Source organism: Pleurodeles waltl, chromosome 11, assembly GCF_031143425.1.
Source record: "Pleurodeles waltl isolate 20211129_DDA chromosome 11, aPleWal1.hap1.20221129, whole genome shotgun sequence".
NCBI classification, from domain to species: Eukaryota; Metazoa; Chordata; class Amphibia; order Caudata; family Salamandridae; genus Pleurodeles; species Pleurodeles waltl.
Window position 1 is genome coordinate 133,099,255 of NC_090450.1, and position 17,887 is coordinate 133,117,141.

Here is a 17,887-nt window from a genome sequence, read left to right on the forward strand (position 1 = left end):
CCACATTGATTTTCAGTGTCTGCCTAGCAGACACTGAAAATCGCGACGGGTGCAACTGCACCCGTCACACACCAGCAACTCCGCCGGCTCCATTCGGAGCCGGCTTCCTCGTTGCTGGTGCTTTCCCGCTGGGCGGGCGGGCGGTCTTTTGGCGGTCGCCCGCCAGCCCAGCGGGAAAGTCAGAATGACCGCCGCGGTCGGTCTTCTGGCGGTTCCCGCCAGGCGGGCGGCTTCCGCCGCCGGCGGGGGTCAGAATGACCCCCTTTGTGTTTTCGCTGGTTGCGAATAGATCTATGTCTGGTGTTCCCCAATGGTGAAAGTATAGCTGAAGCACTTGAGGGTGAATCTCCCACTTGTGTGTTTGTTGATGATCTCGGCTGAGAACATCTGCCAATTGGTTGTGTATCCCTGGAATGTATTGTGCTACCAGGTGAATCCTGTTGTGTATTGCCCATTGCCACATTTTTTGGGCTAGGAGGGAGAGTTGGGATGAATGGCTCCCTCCTTGTTTGTTTAGGTAATACGTTGTTGTCATGTTGTCTGTTTTGATAAGGATGTTCTTGTGAGTGAGAAGAGTCTGAAAAGCTTTGAGTGCTAGGAATACCTGTGATACTAGGAAATTCTAGGTGATTTATGTGTAACTGTTTGTGTTTGGCGTCCCTTAGTCCTTGAATGTTGTGATTGTTGAGGAGCGCCCCCCCCAGCCAATCATTGATGCATCTGTTGTAAGTATGGTCTGAGGCATGGGGTCTTGAAATTGCCACCCTTTGTTTAGGTTTGTGGAATTCCACCACTGAAGTGATATGCATGTTTGGCGGTCTATCAACACTGGATCGTGAAGTTGACCCTGTGCCTGTGACCATTGCTGTGCAAGGCACTGTTGTAAAGGCCGCATGTTTGTCTTGCATGTGGGACAATGGCGATACAGGATGCCATCATGCCCAACAGTTTCATGATCAATTTGACAGTGTGCTGTTGGGCTGGCTGTATTTGTGGAAATATATTGCGAATGTTTGTATTCTTTGTGGACTTGGGGTTGCAAGCGCTGTTTGCGTATTTAGTGTGGCTCCTAAATACTGTTGAATTTGCGCAGGTTGTAGGTGTGATTTTTGGTAGTTTATGGAGAACCCTAGGTTGTGTGGGGTTTGTATTACATAATGCGTATGGTTTTGACACTGTACATGACTGTTGGACTTTATTAGCCAATCATCGAGATATGAGAAGACATGAATGTGTTGCCTTCTTAGGTAGGCTTCAACTACCGCCAGGCATTTTGTGAATACTCTGGGAGCAGTTGTTATTCCGAAGGGTAACACTTTGAACTGATAATGCTTTCCTTGAATCACAAACCTGAGATATTTTCTGTGCGCTGGATGGATGGGTATGTGAAAATACACATGTTTGAGGTCTAATGTTGCCATGAAATCATGCTGTTGAAGTACTGGGACAACATCCTGTAGTGTTACCATGTGAAAGTGTTGTGACAGTATGGAAAGATTGAGGGTTCTGAGATCTAATATTGGCCTTAAGGTTCCGTCCTTTTTGGGAATGAGGAAATACAGTGAGTAAACTCTGTTACTAGTTGATTTTGTGGCACTGGCTCTATTGATTGAGTAATAGAGATTTTACTTCCTCTTGCAACAGGACGATATGTTGAGTGGAGAGGCTGTGTGGTTTTGGTGGATAATTTGGTGGAGTTTGTGCCAATTCTATGCAATAGCCATTGCGGATAATTGATAATACCCAGTTGTCTGTTGTGATGGGTAGCCAATTATTGTTGAACCTTTGCATTCTTCCCCCCACAGGTGAGGTGTGAGTTTGGAAGGGATGGATCAAGTCACTGCTTTGGCTGTTGTGAGGCTTGTTTTGTTGACTGATATTTTCCCCTGCCTCTGGGGTACTGGCCTCTGTAAGTGCTTTTGAAACCACCTGTTTGATATTGAGGTTGGTAGGCTGACTGTTTGTGAGGTGGATGCCTCAGGTGTTTGGGTTCTAAATCCGCCTCTGTATTGGGGCTTACGAAAGGATTCCCTGTATTGTGTTGTATACAAAGCACCAATGGCTTTAGCTGTGTCCAAATATTTTTTCATGTGTCTACCTCCAGTCCAAAAAGCTGTTTTTGGTTAAACTGCATATTGAGGACAGCCTGTTGTATTTCAGGCTTAAATCCTGAAGACCTAAGCCATGCGTGTCTTCCTATGGTGACAGCAGTGTTGATTGTTCTAGCTGCTGTGTCTTCAGAGTCTAGGGCTGACCTGATCTGATGTTTGTGATAGCTTGCCCTTCCTCAACTATTTGTTGCACCCTTTTCTGTTGTTCTTTGGGAGATGTATTATGTCTTTCATCTCATCCCAGTGGGCTCTATCATAACTAGCCAACAATGCCTGGGAGTTGGCTATCCTCCACTGATTGGCTCCCTTTGCCCGCAGCATCAAACTTTCTGCTCTCCTTGTCTGGTGGGAGTGCATCCCCTGATGACTGAGTTTGCTCTTTTTCTGGCTGCGCTTACCACTACAGAGTCCGAAGGCAATTGTTGAGTGATAAAGGCATGATCAGAGGGAGGTGGCTTATAGGTTTTCTCCACCCTAGGAGTAATTATTCTAGTCTTAACTGGCTCCTTGAATATTTGGTCTGAATGCTTTAACATTCCTGGGAACATGGGAAGCGACTGATAGGTGGTATGTGTAGAGGAGAGTGTATTAAAAAGGAAGTCATCCTCTAACGGTTCAGTGTGCATGGCGACATTGTGATAGGATGCCGCCCTAGCTATGACCTGAGTGTAGCCTGCACTATCCTCTGGTGGTGATGGCTTAGAGGGATAGCAGTCTGGGTTGTTATCTGGAATGGGATCTGGATCATAAAGATCCCATCGATCCACATTGTCGTGCTGTGAATCAAATGAATGTACAGGAGATTGCACAGGTGTGGGACTAGTAGGGGGAGAGATAAGCAAATGAGGAGAGTGAGGAGGAGAGTGAGGAGGAGAAAATTAAGGAGGTGGAGGTTTCTCTTTGGTTCTTGGCACTTTAGCTAGTGGCTGAGCAGCCAGTGTCCAATTCTTCTTGATAGGCTAATTTCCTCTTAGTCTTTAGAGGAGGTGCTGTTATAATTCTGCCAGTGTCTTTGAGGATGTGAACCCTGGCTTGCCTTTCATCTATTGCCTCCATTTGTGAGTGTTACTCAGTCATTTTATGGCTTTCTTTGAGTGCTTGCGAAAGTCCATGTTCCTCCGTATAAATTGGCCTTTCGTCTCTGAAGCTTTTTGGGTATCAAAAGGCTTGGGGTGGATGATGGCCTCGGCTCCGAAAACGATTTTTGAGGTTTCGACTCGAAGGATTGTTGCTCGGTAGGCTCGGAGCCAGAGCCTCGGCTCGAGTCCGAAGGCTTGGGTGGCGTGGTCTTTTTCGGTGCCAAAGTTGTGGGTTGGTCACTGAAAGTATTTTTACGGGTCGAGCCATGGCCTTCCGGCAGTGGCGTTCCCAAGTACTTATGTTTGGGCTTGAATGGGACAGGGGCAGGCGTAATCATGTGCTGTCCTGCCGTGACCGGTCTTTCCTCCTCGGACTCCTGCTCGGAGTAGGATCCTCGAACGGAGACAGACGTGTGAATGATCTCTTCCTCTTCAACGCCGAGACGTTCAGTGCTTTTGGATGCCATCTCGGGTCTCCGTGCTCTTCTGTCTCGGAGTGTCTTCTTGGAACGGAAGGATCTGCAGGCCTTGCAATTTTCTTCCTGATGGTCTGGGAAAAGGCAGAGATTACAGACAAGATGTTTGTCTGTGTAGGGAAATTTTGGGTGGCACCGAGGACAAAAGCGGAATGGGGTCGGGTCCATGAGGCTTCCACGCGGTCGGCCCGAAAGAAAACAATCTAACATGGAGTCGATGCCCATGCGCAATTGAGCCGAAGAGGAGGAGTGACTCGACCCCAATGCTTTGAAAACACTTCTTCGAAGAAAAACAACTTGTAACACTCCGAGCCCAACACTAGACGGCAGACTATGCATAGCATGTGTATCTTCAGCTACACATGCCATCGAACTACCTTCCAGTAGATTTAATCCCCAATTATCTACGGGCAATATGATTGATATGTTCTATGCATTGGTGGTCGATGACATTGATCATTTTCGTAACAATTGGAAAAGTATTAAAATGAAAAAATCTCAGAGAACTAACTTCTCAGCATCAGATTGGAAAGATCTAAATGAGCTTAAATCTAACAGCACTATTGTCATCAAACCCTCCGATAAAGGAGGGAACATTGTCATTATGGACATAGACAGTTATGTGAAGGAGGCCAATCATCAACTTTCCAATAAACAGCACTATCAAAAACTGACCACCAATCCCACTATTGAATATCAAACCGTTAACTGGGAGATCCTTGACATTTGGCATACTAATGATCTTATAGATCGAAATGAATATCTGTATTTGAAAGTTACATCCCCCAAAACTCCCTGTGTATCTACTTTTTACCAAAAATTCACAAAAATAAAAAACATCCCCCTGGTCGACCCATAGTCAGCATGAATTCGTCCCTCCTGGAAAATACCTCTCGTTACTCGGACCTCTTTTTATGTCCTTATGTAACTGAGTTACCTTCTTACCTACGAGATACCAATGACTTTTTAGCCAAGATTCATAACGTTCCATGGCAATCTAATTATTTATTGGTGACCATGGATGTGACCGCTCTTTATACCTCTATCATGCATGATTACGGTATTCAAGCTTGTAGTCATTTTTTGGGCACTCGTAAAATTGAATTCCTTCAACACACCAATATGCTTGTAAGCATGTTAAGATTCTGTCTTACCCACAATGCCTTTTTATTTGACAACCAGTTTTACTTGCAAAAACAAGGGACTGCAATGGGAGCTTCATTTGCTCCCACTTACGCGAACATCTATATGGGCTGGTGGGAGAAGGAGATAGCTTGGTCTGACTCCAATAGTAAATACATGGAACAAGTGATACTATGGGTCAGATACATTGATGATCTTTTTCTCATTTGGGATGGTGACGAAGGTTCTCTTATACAATATGTCAATATATTGAACAATAATGAGCTTAATATCCATTTAGATCTAAAATACAGTGCCCAAACTATAGAATTTCTTGATGTCCAGATTTCTGTACAAAAGGATAGTTTACAGACAACTATATTTCGTAAACCTACAGCCTGTAATTCTATTCTGCATGGTAATAGCGGTCACCCTAAAGCTTTGGAATGGAGCATTCCATATAGTCGATTTTTACGGGCTCGTAGAATTTGTTCCAATGATGAATGCTTTAACACTGAGATTGTTATCATGATACAGAGATTTCTAGAAAGAGGTTATCCCTTAAAGATTCTTAAAGATGCACATTCGAGGGTGTTGAACATGTCTAGAGAAAAACTTATTTTTAAATCTAGAGGCATCAACAATCAGGATCAAGATGATGGGTCTCCGCCTAGACTTTTTCTCGAATTCAATTCTCAACATTCCCAATTAAACAACATCATACAAAAAAACTGGCATGTTCTTAGACATGATTCCTCCATAAAGGACAGTATAGGTCCTCATCCGCATATAACATATCGCAAAACTCAGTCATTGGGTGACCATCTCACTAGAAGTCTATTTAGCTCCAAAGCCAATTCATCTTGGTTAGCTAAGAAAAGCCTCGGCTTTTGGAAATGTGGGCATTGTAAATCTTGTTTATATGCACAAAACACCCAAACATACACCACATTTGAAGGGAAAATTTGTGAAATAACTGACCGCATTACCTGTGAAACTGAATATGTTGTATACGTTATTGAATGCGGCTGCCACAAAAAATATGTAGGCAGCACCATCCACAAATTGAAAGTTAGGTTTCTACAACATCTCAGAGCTATCAAGAACCATGATCCATCTTACCCTTTGGCTAAACATTTTTGGGACGCACATGAAGGTAACTGCAGTTCCTTAATATTTTATGGCATTAAAACCATCGCTGCCCATCCCCGGTGGGGGGGGGGGGGGGTAATGGAACTGCCCATTTAAGGCGAATTGAATCAAAAATGATTCTACTCTTAGGCACAGAAAACCCCTGGGGTCATAATTTGGATGCAGAACTCCATGTACATTTGTGAAATTTTACACTTTTACATTTTTACATCTTCAGATCAAAAATCATGAAATTCCTTTTGTATTAAATAATAATTAAAATTGCATTGAAGATTTCTTTGGGATCCCATAATGGTCAACAATATGTCCGGACCAGGACACAGTTTATTTAGTTAATATATATATCACATCACTTATTCTTTTTTATATTTTTTACACTCAATTTAATAGTCTTGCATTTTATCATCATTTTTTTGAGGGAATTTTTAGCGGTTTTTATAAATATGTCCCTGTTGTTGGATTTGATGGGGTTTCTCCTTTTTTTCTTTTACATTCTCACATTGACAATATCTTTGTCTGTGTCATAGATATAATAATTTTTTCAGTTGATGTAATATTGATATCTGGAGGGCCCCTTACCTGCTTATAGAATTGTGTAATTATTTATCTATAATTGACTTTAACATTGTCACTAATATGAATTGAGATATTTATATGTCAGTATAAATTGTACAGATTTTTGGCTATTTATATCAATTATTTTTGTATTTGTCCTTTTTATACATCTCTTATTGTCATTCTTCGATATATATTGGTTGGAATTATTCCATTTATTTATAGCCTTTTTATATATTGATTGTATTTGTTAATTGAAAATATTTTATTATAATGCATATATTTATTTATTTATTCATATATCAAGCTTTTGAAATAGTAATGTTAAGGTTGACGGTATTCCAATCCAGAGAAAAAATATCTATATGTGGGTGGTCTTCCTCTTTCCATATATTATTTACTAATTGAGAAAATCATATATATTTATTTATGTATTTATAGGTGATTATATTATAAACATGATGTTAAATGATAACACAAAAGAAATACATAATGTTATATTGAATAGCTTGTGTCCCATTCAAGCACAGGCTCTAATATTTTCTATTTTGAAATTCAAAGATGCTATGTTACAAAATGGCCGCTCTGTTTGCACTTTCCTTTTCAGCTATGTCGTTAATAGCAAAGAAGGACTATAGGGTTTAAATAGTTGGGTGTAAAAATGTCTGCCAATGTCCAGTTGAAGGCTATTGCCGAAACGCGTCGACATTTGGTTGGGACAGGTGTGTTTCTTCTTTGTAGGCACTGTAGAGACTTTTTAAAAGTGCCATTTACTTATTTATACTTTTTTATGCGGTGTCAATTTAACCTGCATTTGAACCTTTTCAATAAATTGGAGCCGATGATATTGCATACGAGTGATTTTCAACTCCTCATTTCACGAGCTCATCTGGATATTGTGCAGCTCTTTGGTGTGTTATCGAATTGCACCGTCTTTTTGAAATTATATATATATATATATATATATATATATATATATATATATATATATATATATATACACACACACACACACACATATATTTACACCCACATACATTTATCATGTGTATATTTTGTCTTCCAAAAAGATATTATGTTATACTTAGGGAAATGTTAAGGCTGTACTCGTGCTGACATTTCCTCTTTAACTGATTTAAGCTCCTTTAAAACACATTATGCCTATAAACACTTAAAACCCATACCTCTGCTCACATTTTTATCCCTCTGGTTTCATACCTGTATTATCATCTTAATGCTAAATTACTTCAGCTTCCCCCTCAGGAAGGGCTTTAAATTCAACGGCTCCTATTCGAAAAAATGGCAGATAGGAGTGGCTTACTTTTGTCTTCAATTCTGTATATTAGTGATCTGGTTGTTCATTAGAACTCGTGGTGACACTGCACTTGATTACTAGGGAGTTAACTGATAGACTGCTGCTGTGTTGCAAGTACTCTACATGTCAGAATGTTGTAATGGAATGAATGAAAAGGTATTTGGGAAGACACAGAAAATGTGTCTGCACACTGGGATGATAAAGCACGAATCATAATTTCTGTGACAAATGGAAACCCTTCATTTTGTTCATTTGTTGAGGTATTCTCTGTAGGGTGGTGCTGTAAGAAATTCCTTTCAGTTTTACAGAATTGATTCTATAAATATGATGTCCAGATGTGCCTCACAATTGCTGTAAATACTGAGGCCCTAATTAGGAGGCTGGCGAGGTTTTCGAAGGCCTGGCTGTGCCTGCGGTCTCAATCCAAGAAAGCAGCAAAGCCTTGGGGATTGCGACTCCTCTCTCCGTTGGCGTTTACATGGCGGTTGCACCGCCATGTAAATACTAGTTGAGACCGGTTCCCTGGGGGGGCGGGGGGTGGGGGGGATTGGGGGGCCTGCACTGTTAATTCCCTTTTTAACTTTCTAGGCCTCTAACCATAATATCTATGAAAAATGAACGCCTTAATTTCCTTAACTTCGAAAGGAAGTGCTTTCAGTTTTTTTAAAACTTTGATTTCATCAATATGGTATTCGGGTGTGCTGCACTTCTCTCAGAAATAAATGTTAGTGCTCTAGTTGTTCTTTAGAAAACTGTGGGAATCTGCAGTATAACACTGCTCCTGCTGATGGAAATACACTGTTTACTCAGACTGTATTCTCACACAGTTGAGGAAGACAGTATGAGCTCACTGAAAATGTGCTATCATTTTAGCTTCTGGAGTGCTTTTCACAAACTATGAGAAAATCATGAGAATATTGTTTTAAAACACAAACTTTCACTACAATGCATTTGTACGGGGAGCATGTCCCCGAGTCCTATAATGGCTGCCACAACAAGCTGTAACTAACCAACCAGGATGTGGGGGGGTAGATAGTCATTTTTGCGGCAATCCACTCCCATATGCCAGTGGTGGTCAGAATATGGTCACTAAGCCCACTTAAATATTTTTTTTAAGACTTTTTGGGACTCGGTGACCATGGAGTATATAAATATCTAATCAGAGGTTTCATTTATATGTCCACATGTCATGAATGATGTAATATGTGAGGTCATAAGCAGTGCATTACGAGGGGGCAAGTTATAGTTAGCTCATGTAATTAACTGCTGAATTTCTATGGTTTTGTACGTGTGATATGTGAGCCTAACTATTATGTCCCTTTGGTATATATATATATATATATATATATATATATATATATTTTTTTTTTTTTTTATTACGTTGAGCTGAAATGCATTGGGTCCTGTTAGAAATTAGTTCTTTGGCTGGCAGCCAGGTTACCCCCTGTTCAAGCAAGGACCCTCACACTAGTCGGGGCAAAGGAGAAACACACCCGGTTAACCCCTGCTCAACCCCTTGCTAGCTTGGCACAAGCACAAAGGCTTAACCCAGCGCCAATGTGTAATGTATTTATACCAACACACACAGTAATACAGTGAAAACACTGCAAAATGACTCAACACTAGGTTAGAAAATCAGACAATATTTATCTGAACAAAACAAGACCAAAATTACAAAAATCCAACTTACACAAGCAAAGTTATGACTTTTTAAACATTAAACACAAAAATAGTGCTTAGAAACACAAATGCTTCAATGAGGTGTTATCACAGTGTCGTGACGAAGTCGTTCCCAATAATCCGACGCCAATGGCACTGGTCATGGAGTCACACGAACCCCCAGGTACATTACCTTGTGAAAATGAGGACACAAGCCTGAGCACGGAGTCGGGGATTGCGGCGTCACTGGATCCGAGGTGCTTCGGTTCCGGTGCTGAGGAGCAAAGGAACCGAAGCGTCGCAAAGAGGTGTCTGTTCCTTGCTAAGGAGCAGTGGAGCACTGGAACTACGCATTTCCGGAGGAGTTGATACCTGCCGGTGACAACGTGGTGCGGTGACTTCCACGGAGTTGCAGACTTCAGTGAGGCTGCAGCGAAATCGAGCCTGCAGGGTCGTCGCACTCCAGCAAGGACCACGGCTTCGGTTGCAGGCGGCGTCACAGAATTCAGCAGCAGCATCAGTCTGAAGTGGGTTTCCTTGGTTTTTCTTGCTTTTTCCACCAGCTTCTCCTCTCAAGGGCCGAGGGACTGGATTAGGCATCACTTGGCAAAGCAAGAGTCTCAGCAGAGAGGCCAGGTGCTGGCAGAGGAAGTCTTTGCACTTGGAAATTCTTCTCAAGCAGGAATATACCACAAAGTCCCTTCTTTTGTCCCCTTTCACAGGCAGAAGCATCAACCACAGGATAGCCCAACAAAGCACAGTCACAGGGGTTCCTCTTGGTTCCAGAAGCTAATCTTGAAGAAATATAAAGTCTGGGGTTTTGGGTCCACTACTTATACCCCTTTCTGCCTTTGAAGTTTCCCAACTTCAAAGGAAAGTCTTTGTTGTTTACAGGATCCTGCCTTGCCAGGCCAGGCCCCAGACACACACCAGGGGGTTGAAGAATGCATTGTGTGAGGGTAGGCACAACCCATTCAGGTGTAAGTGACCACTCCTCCCTCCACATGGCACATCAGGATATGCACGCTACACCCCCCCTCAATTTGTGTCACTGTCTAGAGGAGATTCACAAACAGCCCAAATGTAGGTCTGACCCAGACAAGGAATCCACTAACAGGCAGAGTCACAGAACAGTTAATGCATGAAAATGCCTACTTTCTAAAAGTGGCATTTTAAAAGTTACAATCTAAAAACCATCTTTACCACAAGATGTATTTTTAAATTGTGAGTTCAGATACCCCAAACTCCATAGTGGGGAACTTCACTTAAGAGATATTTAAAGGCAGCGCCCATGTTAACCTATGAGAAACGTAGGCCTTGCAACAGTGAAAACCGAATATGGCAGTATTTCACTGTTAGGACATATAAAATACATCAGTCCATGTCCCACCTTTAACATACCCCTCACACGGCCCATGGGGCTACCTAGGGCCTAACTTTGGGGTGCCTTATATGTATAAAAAGGGAAAGTTTGGACCTGGTCAAATTGGCAGTTTAAAACGGCACACACAGGTCTGGGCCATGTTTATAGGGCTACTCAGGTGGGTGGCACAATCAGTAGCATTTGATTTCCAGGCCTTAAGCACCTCTGGTGCACTCTACTAGGGACTTATTAGAAAATCAAATATGCCAAATATGGAAAAGCCCATTACACATACAAATTCACATATGGAGCACATGCACTTTAGCACTGGTCAGCAGTGGTAAAGTGCCAAGAGTACTAAAAACAGCAAACACAGAGTCCAGCACACAGTCAAAACATAGGAAGCAGAGGCAAAAAGTTAGGGCAGACCATGCCAAGGAGGCCAGGTCTAACAGGTCTGTATCCCAATAAAATTAATGAATGGTTGTCACCTGCACCCAAGTCTCAGATGATTTTTCCTTATGGTGGATACATGGATGTTTTGCTGTAAATTAGGGATTCCCACAACCAACACCTGAGCTGTTTTGCCAGCCCAACAAAATATATATATATGACCTAGTGGCGTCTGCCACTGGGTAGTTATAGCTGGGACCATGTTTTCATTAAAAAAGCATTATCTATATCCTTGGCACCATTTGAAGAATCTTAACAAGATGTTCCCAAAAAACTGTTGCGTACATTTTTGCTGAGCACAGAATGTTTTTGGGTGATCTGTCAAGAGGGGGCCGAGGGAAGGGGGGTTTCAAAAAAGTTGTGTTTCCCATGTTAATTCCCATATGACCTTTAGACATGTCTACAGCCTGAACCGCTGGACGGATTCACACCAAATGTGTCAGAAAGCTAGTTTTCAGTACGCAGATTGATCTTTTGCCAAGTCCCAGTAAAAAAGTAAAGAAAAAAAGAAGAGGGCTAGGGTTTGGACACCCTGGCCCCTTAGCTTTGGTGGCGGTAGGGGGGTCCCAGAAGGATTCCCCCCTCCCGAGCAAAAAGTATTTTGATATTTGCAAATTTGTGGCAAAAAACAAGAAAAAGAAAACATACGTGGTCTCCCGCGCTTGTTTTTTTGTATAGGCCTCTGGTGGGTCAGATCCCAGGGGCCCCCAAGCCCTGGGGACCACCACCTACCCGGGGCAATACCTAAATATGGTGTGGGGGGCCATGCCCGCCACCGCCCTGGAGATCACCACTTTCCCAGGGCAATGGATAAATATGGTGCATCCCTGTCCAGTGCACACGGGGACATAGATGAAATGCTTCAGCAAGCAGGGAGCTGCTGTTAAAGCAGCTCCCTGCTTGCTGAAGCAATGGCATTATAGTTAGGTTCTGAATTTACTCATACAGAACCATACAAATTCAGCAATTATAGTGAAGGTTCGATCAAATAACTATAACTTGCACCGTTTGGTAACTATAGCTTGTGCCTTTCCCATGCACAGCTAATTACTCCACATATTATATCACTGATGACATCTTCTATGCCATCTTTCATATTCTCAATGCAACATTTGCAATAAAATTATTGATGAGACAACTGTGCATGGCGAGGGCGCAAGTTATAGTTACTTTAGGGCGCAAGTTATAGTTACTTGAAAGAACTATAACTATAACTGCTACATTTCTATGGTTTTGTACGAGTGAAGTCAGGACCTACCTATAGCGTCCCTGTAACCTTTGTTTTTTTCATTGAATATTTATGTATCATGGTAAATGCAGTGCATGATAACACATACTTCAGTGATAGTCTTTAGTTATTCTCTCTTATTGGTGCAGCCAGTGCTGTGCATCTCTAGACACGCGTTTCAGGATAATTGTCCTTTTTCAGTGGAAAGCAAGCCATTGTTTCGGGGGTGCTGGAAATGCTGTCCAAAATCTTTTCAGATCCCAGTACCAATCTCTGGGTACAGAGCTAATTGGTAACAAGATCTTAAATATCGTGCTCTGGTATTGATGTCTTCCGACTAAGTAGGTGGGTATATCAGGATCAGGCACAAACAGCCCATGGGTTTAGTGCTGTGTGGAACTGGCATTTTTACAAGTGTGCATTTTGGCAAGTAATACAGCCATAATTTTGCTCAAGGGAAAAGGGTCAAGAGGGAAAATGTGAATCTGGTGTGGTAACTCTCATTCCACTCATTATCCCAAATTCTGACCTCAAAAACTCAGTGGTAATACAGCCTTGGGGAAGACTGAAAGGTATCTGTAAAGGAGGTATTACAAAATGGTAATTCTAAAAAACTGTCATTGAACCTCGACACCTGCAGTACAGAAAGCTGCATGACTCCTGCGATGTAAACAATTCTGAAAATCTCCAAGGCTAGACTTTTCAAGAAAGTGGAGGAAGATAAAGAGTCAGATTCAGGACGTTCCTCAAGCTCTTTGATGTGTAACAGACTTGTATATGTTAATTTCCATAAAATGCCACCATCGCTTGAACGTCCTTCCACAAGTTCCACACAGACAGTATATTGCTACTTTGCTGAAAATTTATGTTATTTAAGTCTCCCATTAATATCAGGAGAAATACACAGTCTTTAGGTTGATATATATAAAATACCTAGTGGCTCATTATAACAAAAGATTTATGAATTATGTAAATGTGCACCCCACCATATGTTCTTTACTGATAATTAAGCACAAATAATATTATGTCACTATGTAATTATATGGAATTTAAGATGATCATTTGTTGAAGATTTTTATTGCTCTTACCTTTACATTTTTTCCTGACAATACAGAACAGTATTAGAAATGATGTCAAAATACTCAACATAAAACTGGTATGCTCCCCTTTTGGGTTTCTATTCACGGGGTGATATATAGTTTTCAAGGTTCAATATATTACTTACTGACTAATTCTATATGAAGCTTTTTTGGCCTAACAATCTTAACAATATATACCAAACAGCATGCAATTAACATTAGAAAGACAGATTCTTTTAGTGGTGTTTCTTCTTATTTTCTCATTATTTACTTGATCATTCTTGATTAGCTATTTTCTGGATTAATACCACCTCTTCACGAACTCTGGCATGGGATCATCAGTTCTTTCCTTCGTTTCTTTATGACACCTTTATCATACTGAACCTTTCAGTATACCTAATTCATGGATGACATATATGGGAAGGTCACAAGGTGTGCACGCTCAATAAAGCATGCTTCATCCTCACTGATCACTAAATGCATTGCGAGGTCTCTCAGTGACCTTAATCTACCTATTCTATATTATTTTGTAGCCTTGAGAAAGCCCCAGGTGAATTTTACCATAGGGGGCGAAACACGTGTTGGCTATCCGAACTACATCCAAATCATTTGATTGGACAACTGATGTACTCATAATTCAAGCCTGGATTTACCCATGTATTCATGATCATTCAACTTTCACTAACCGTACTATGATATGGATTCATAAATTTCTAAATAAAGTTTTGTAAATCACAAATGAAAAATGAACTTGAAATGTGGGTTCTCATCCTTGTTTCTATGATCAAACTTTATAAGACTTCCTGTAAGCTAGATCGTAACATGTCAACTAAACACTGGCAAGTGAGGAAGCTTTGGAGGGTCACTTTTCCATAACCGATCCAACATTCAGCATCCTGGCTAGTCAGAAACACAAGCAATCTCACTTTTGATAATTTCAGGCAGTTTCTAAGGCTTCAAGGATCTGCTAAAGAGGTTGAAATGTGGTATTGAGTAATATTCGATATAGTGATCTAATCTGAAAACAGTCTTCATAAAAAATATTTTACTTTCAGTGGGAGGTAATCAGCAAAACCAGAGGACATTGGGTTATATATTTAAAACAAAATAAATCTGCCTTAAACAGCCCGTATATGCTAAAATCGGTCTGTTACTATAATCAATTCCAAATTAAATGCCTATTGCTCCAAATGATTTAAGTTTATTTTGAATCTTTCCTTACAGGAAATACATCAATAAATATGTATGTTTAGTAACTTTGAACAAAGGAGTTAGGAAAGTATAAAATTATGTAATCATTACTTACGCCTCCAGGAGCTTGCCGAGTTGCACTTGAGGCTTGGAATACTTTGGGAGGTTCATTTCCGACTTTGGAGTATGTCATTACAGACGAAGAGCTGAACGAGTGTGCATCAGGTCCGACTGGTAAGGAATCCTAAAAGGAGGATTTCAATTTAAGAAAATTAAGGCTTTAGGTGGTTAGGAGAATTCCTGCAGTGCAGTAGAAGAGAAACTTACCTTTCAAATATACACTAACCACTAACCAATGTAAATGTGACAAGATATGATCTAAGAAGGTTAAGCCCAACCCTAATCACACAAGTGAAAGGCAAGAATGAAGAAGGCAACTTCTATTTAGAATTGTTTTGTGAGCTCACTTATTGATACTTTAAACTGTTCAGCGTACTTGACTTAAAAGCTATTGAGTTAAAAAGCTTCTGGAGCTGGGCTGCGACAGGAAAGGCAGTGAAGGAGTATCTCTGGTAACAGTGTAATAGAAATTATTGGAGTTTTAAAATAACTGGAATGCTAATTATAAATTCATAAAGTAATTTAATTTTGGAGGTCATAAAAAGTTAGATTGGTTGCAAAACAAATTTTAACAGCTTAGAAGAATTTTCTTAAACAAAACAAAAGAAAAATATTTATTTGTAGAACACAATGTTGACCAATGAGTTGGCCTGTATGCAGTCAATGGGAGAGAGATGCATAGGTTTTGAAAATACTTAAAGTTATAATCTACAGAGCAAAATTTTAATGTTCCTGCTGAAATGTGAGGTGGTTATTAATGTTTTAGATGCTGAGAGCCTAGGATCGAGGATATGGAATGTGCATCAACAGGGTCTAGCCCTGCTGGCATGGGAATGAAAGCAGTCTGTCAAAATCATACTGAAAATCTGGAAACAGGTCAAATTAGTAACATGCCAAATTATCAATTTGTTTCCGTACTGATCATCAAGAATATTGAATGCTGAATATTGTTGGTACAGATTCTTTACTCCATGTCTACATATCTTGAAGATATATCACAGTACACAGAAGTGGAATTAAGAATAGTAAAGCTATACCTGAATATATATGTTTAACTTGAAAATAGGTCAATATTCTTGGTCCTGGTTCAGTATTTTATAGGTCTATAAGATAGAACACCCGAATTTCTGAAAAGGGGGTTGGGTAAGAGTTTGGAGAGAGAAAGCGGGGACAAACATGCAGTATTCACATACATGGTACGTAATGCACATGGTGGCTGGGTGCCACCACAGGGATGTTAATGTCAGGTTGTATCTGCACTAGAGCAGTTTCATGAGATGTCCCTCTGCAGCAGTCAAAACTCTACACAGTCTTTGGATGAGGAAAATCGAGAGAGGTTGCTTCTTTGGCCCCATCATGAAAATAATTAAGAACTACATCATGTATTAAGTCATACTTAAATAAAATGCTATCAAAATAGTTGTTCAATAAAAAGAGATGCTGGATAAAAAGCCATCCTACAATTGGAGTTTAAATTGATATGGGAGTTTTAAAGAAGGGACTTTTATAGAAAGAGCATGTCTTTGCTAACACAACTCCTGCAGCCAAATAATCAACTAGGAGAACCTTGTGTGACCCAGCACTTTATAAATAACAAGAAGCCTACGACCATTTTCGTTGTGTTTACAAACAGAGCCACGCACCAGCAGTTCTCTAAGAGATATTAAAACATGTTTCTTGTATCTGTTTTGTATTTATGAACCCAGAAGCCTACTGAACATCTTAACATAAGCTATCTACATAATAAGAAGATCCACACACTCAGAAGATGCAAGATACTAAATTCCCAGGCTGTCCTTACCCATGTACATAATCCTGCAAAAGAAGGCCAAAGAGTTATTTAAATTTTTTTGATAACTCCTTGCTAACAAATATAAGGGTGGAAGGTCACCCAATAGTAGAATTCAAAGGGTGAGCACTTTTATAAGGTATACAGAATTACTATTTTTCTCCATAATCTAAGACCGTCATTTAAAATGCACTAGAACAGGGCGGCTGTAAATATGGGTATTAGGCATCCATGGCATTTTCAGCATAATTATGGATTTAACATATTTGCCTCATAAGCCGCCATTTACTGCACAATATGCAGCATTCACCATAAGCATGGTTTCTGGATCAAATAGCTCAAATGTTACTAAATGTTACTAAACAAACGTGCTGCACCTGGTGCTTTCCTGTGGAAGGCCATTCAAAATGTTCAGTGGGTGATTGGTGCATTTAGGTTTTAAAAAGGCAGTAGTAAGGTACAGTCTTCATGTAAGTTCATGATACTGCTCTTAGCACAGAGATAACATAACACTCTGTTTAGTTGCTTCCCAAGTTGGTGCTTCCTGAAATGTCAGGATATAGATCAATGGGAAGATCATCACTGGTGACTCTGTAGAGAAAGTTGTAATACAAGTTTCCCATGCTGTGTTTTTTACGATGTGTCCTTAACAGGACCTCTTAGTCTTTTTGGATTTAGCAAATTTAATATCACTCTTCTTTTTTCTGTTTGGGACTCCTGGCTTTTTCAGGTGGGACTTGTGGGGCAAATGAACGTTGTAGGGCTTCTTGTGGAGGGATTAGCTCACCAAGGTGTCTTTCAAGAGTTTTACCTCTACGGATTGGATTTTCTCTAGCAAGGAGCCTGCTGTGGAGTGTAAAGCTCTTTACATCTTTGCCAACCAATGAATACGACAGAGTTCTGCCCATTCAACACTGAGTGGGATCACAGCATGTTCCTCACCAAGTTCCTCCATGATGTACCCTTTGTGAGGGTTTTTTTCATCATTAATTATAACAACATTCCACTAGTGCCCTGATAATGTATGGTACTGGTGCTATGGAAGAAACAGTGCTTCTTTTTCTTGGATTTATGTTTAAGAGAGCCTATGAGAGTCTCGTGATGCTGAAGTAAAGGTAGAGGCTACCCATAGGGCAGCAACACTGGCAGCAAAGACAGGGCTCTAAGGCGACACTTCCGTCAGTTGCTTTGCACG

General features: G+C 40.6%; 1 protein-coding gene across 2 annotated transcripts in view; it reads right to left on the reverse strand.

Moving 5' to 3' along the window:
• The window catches only part of MLF1 (myeloid leukemia factor 1), a 144,900-nt gene that overhangs the window by 78,966 nt on the left and 48,047 nt on the right, over positions 1 to 17,887 (reverse strand). For both annotated transcript variants that reach the window (XM_069213274.1, XM_069213273.1), the window contains one exon: positions 14,899 to 15,027. In XM_069213274.1, coding sequence (XP_069069375.1) covers positions 14,899 to 15,027 — 129 coding nt within the window. The remainder of the gene's footprint in view (positions 1 to 14,898; positions 15,028 to 17,887) is intronic.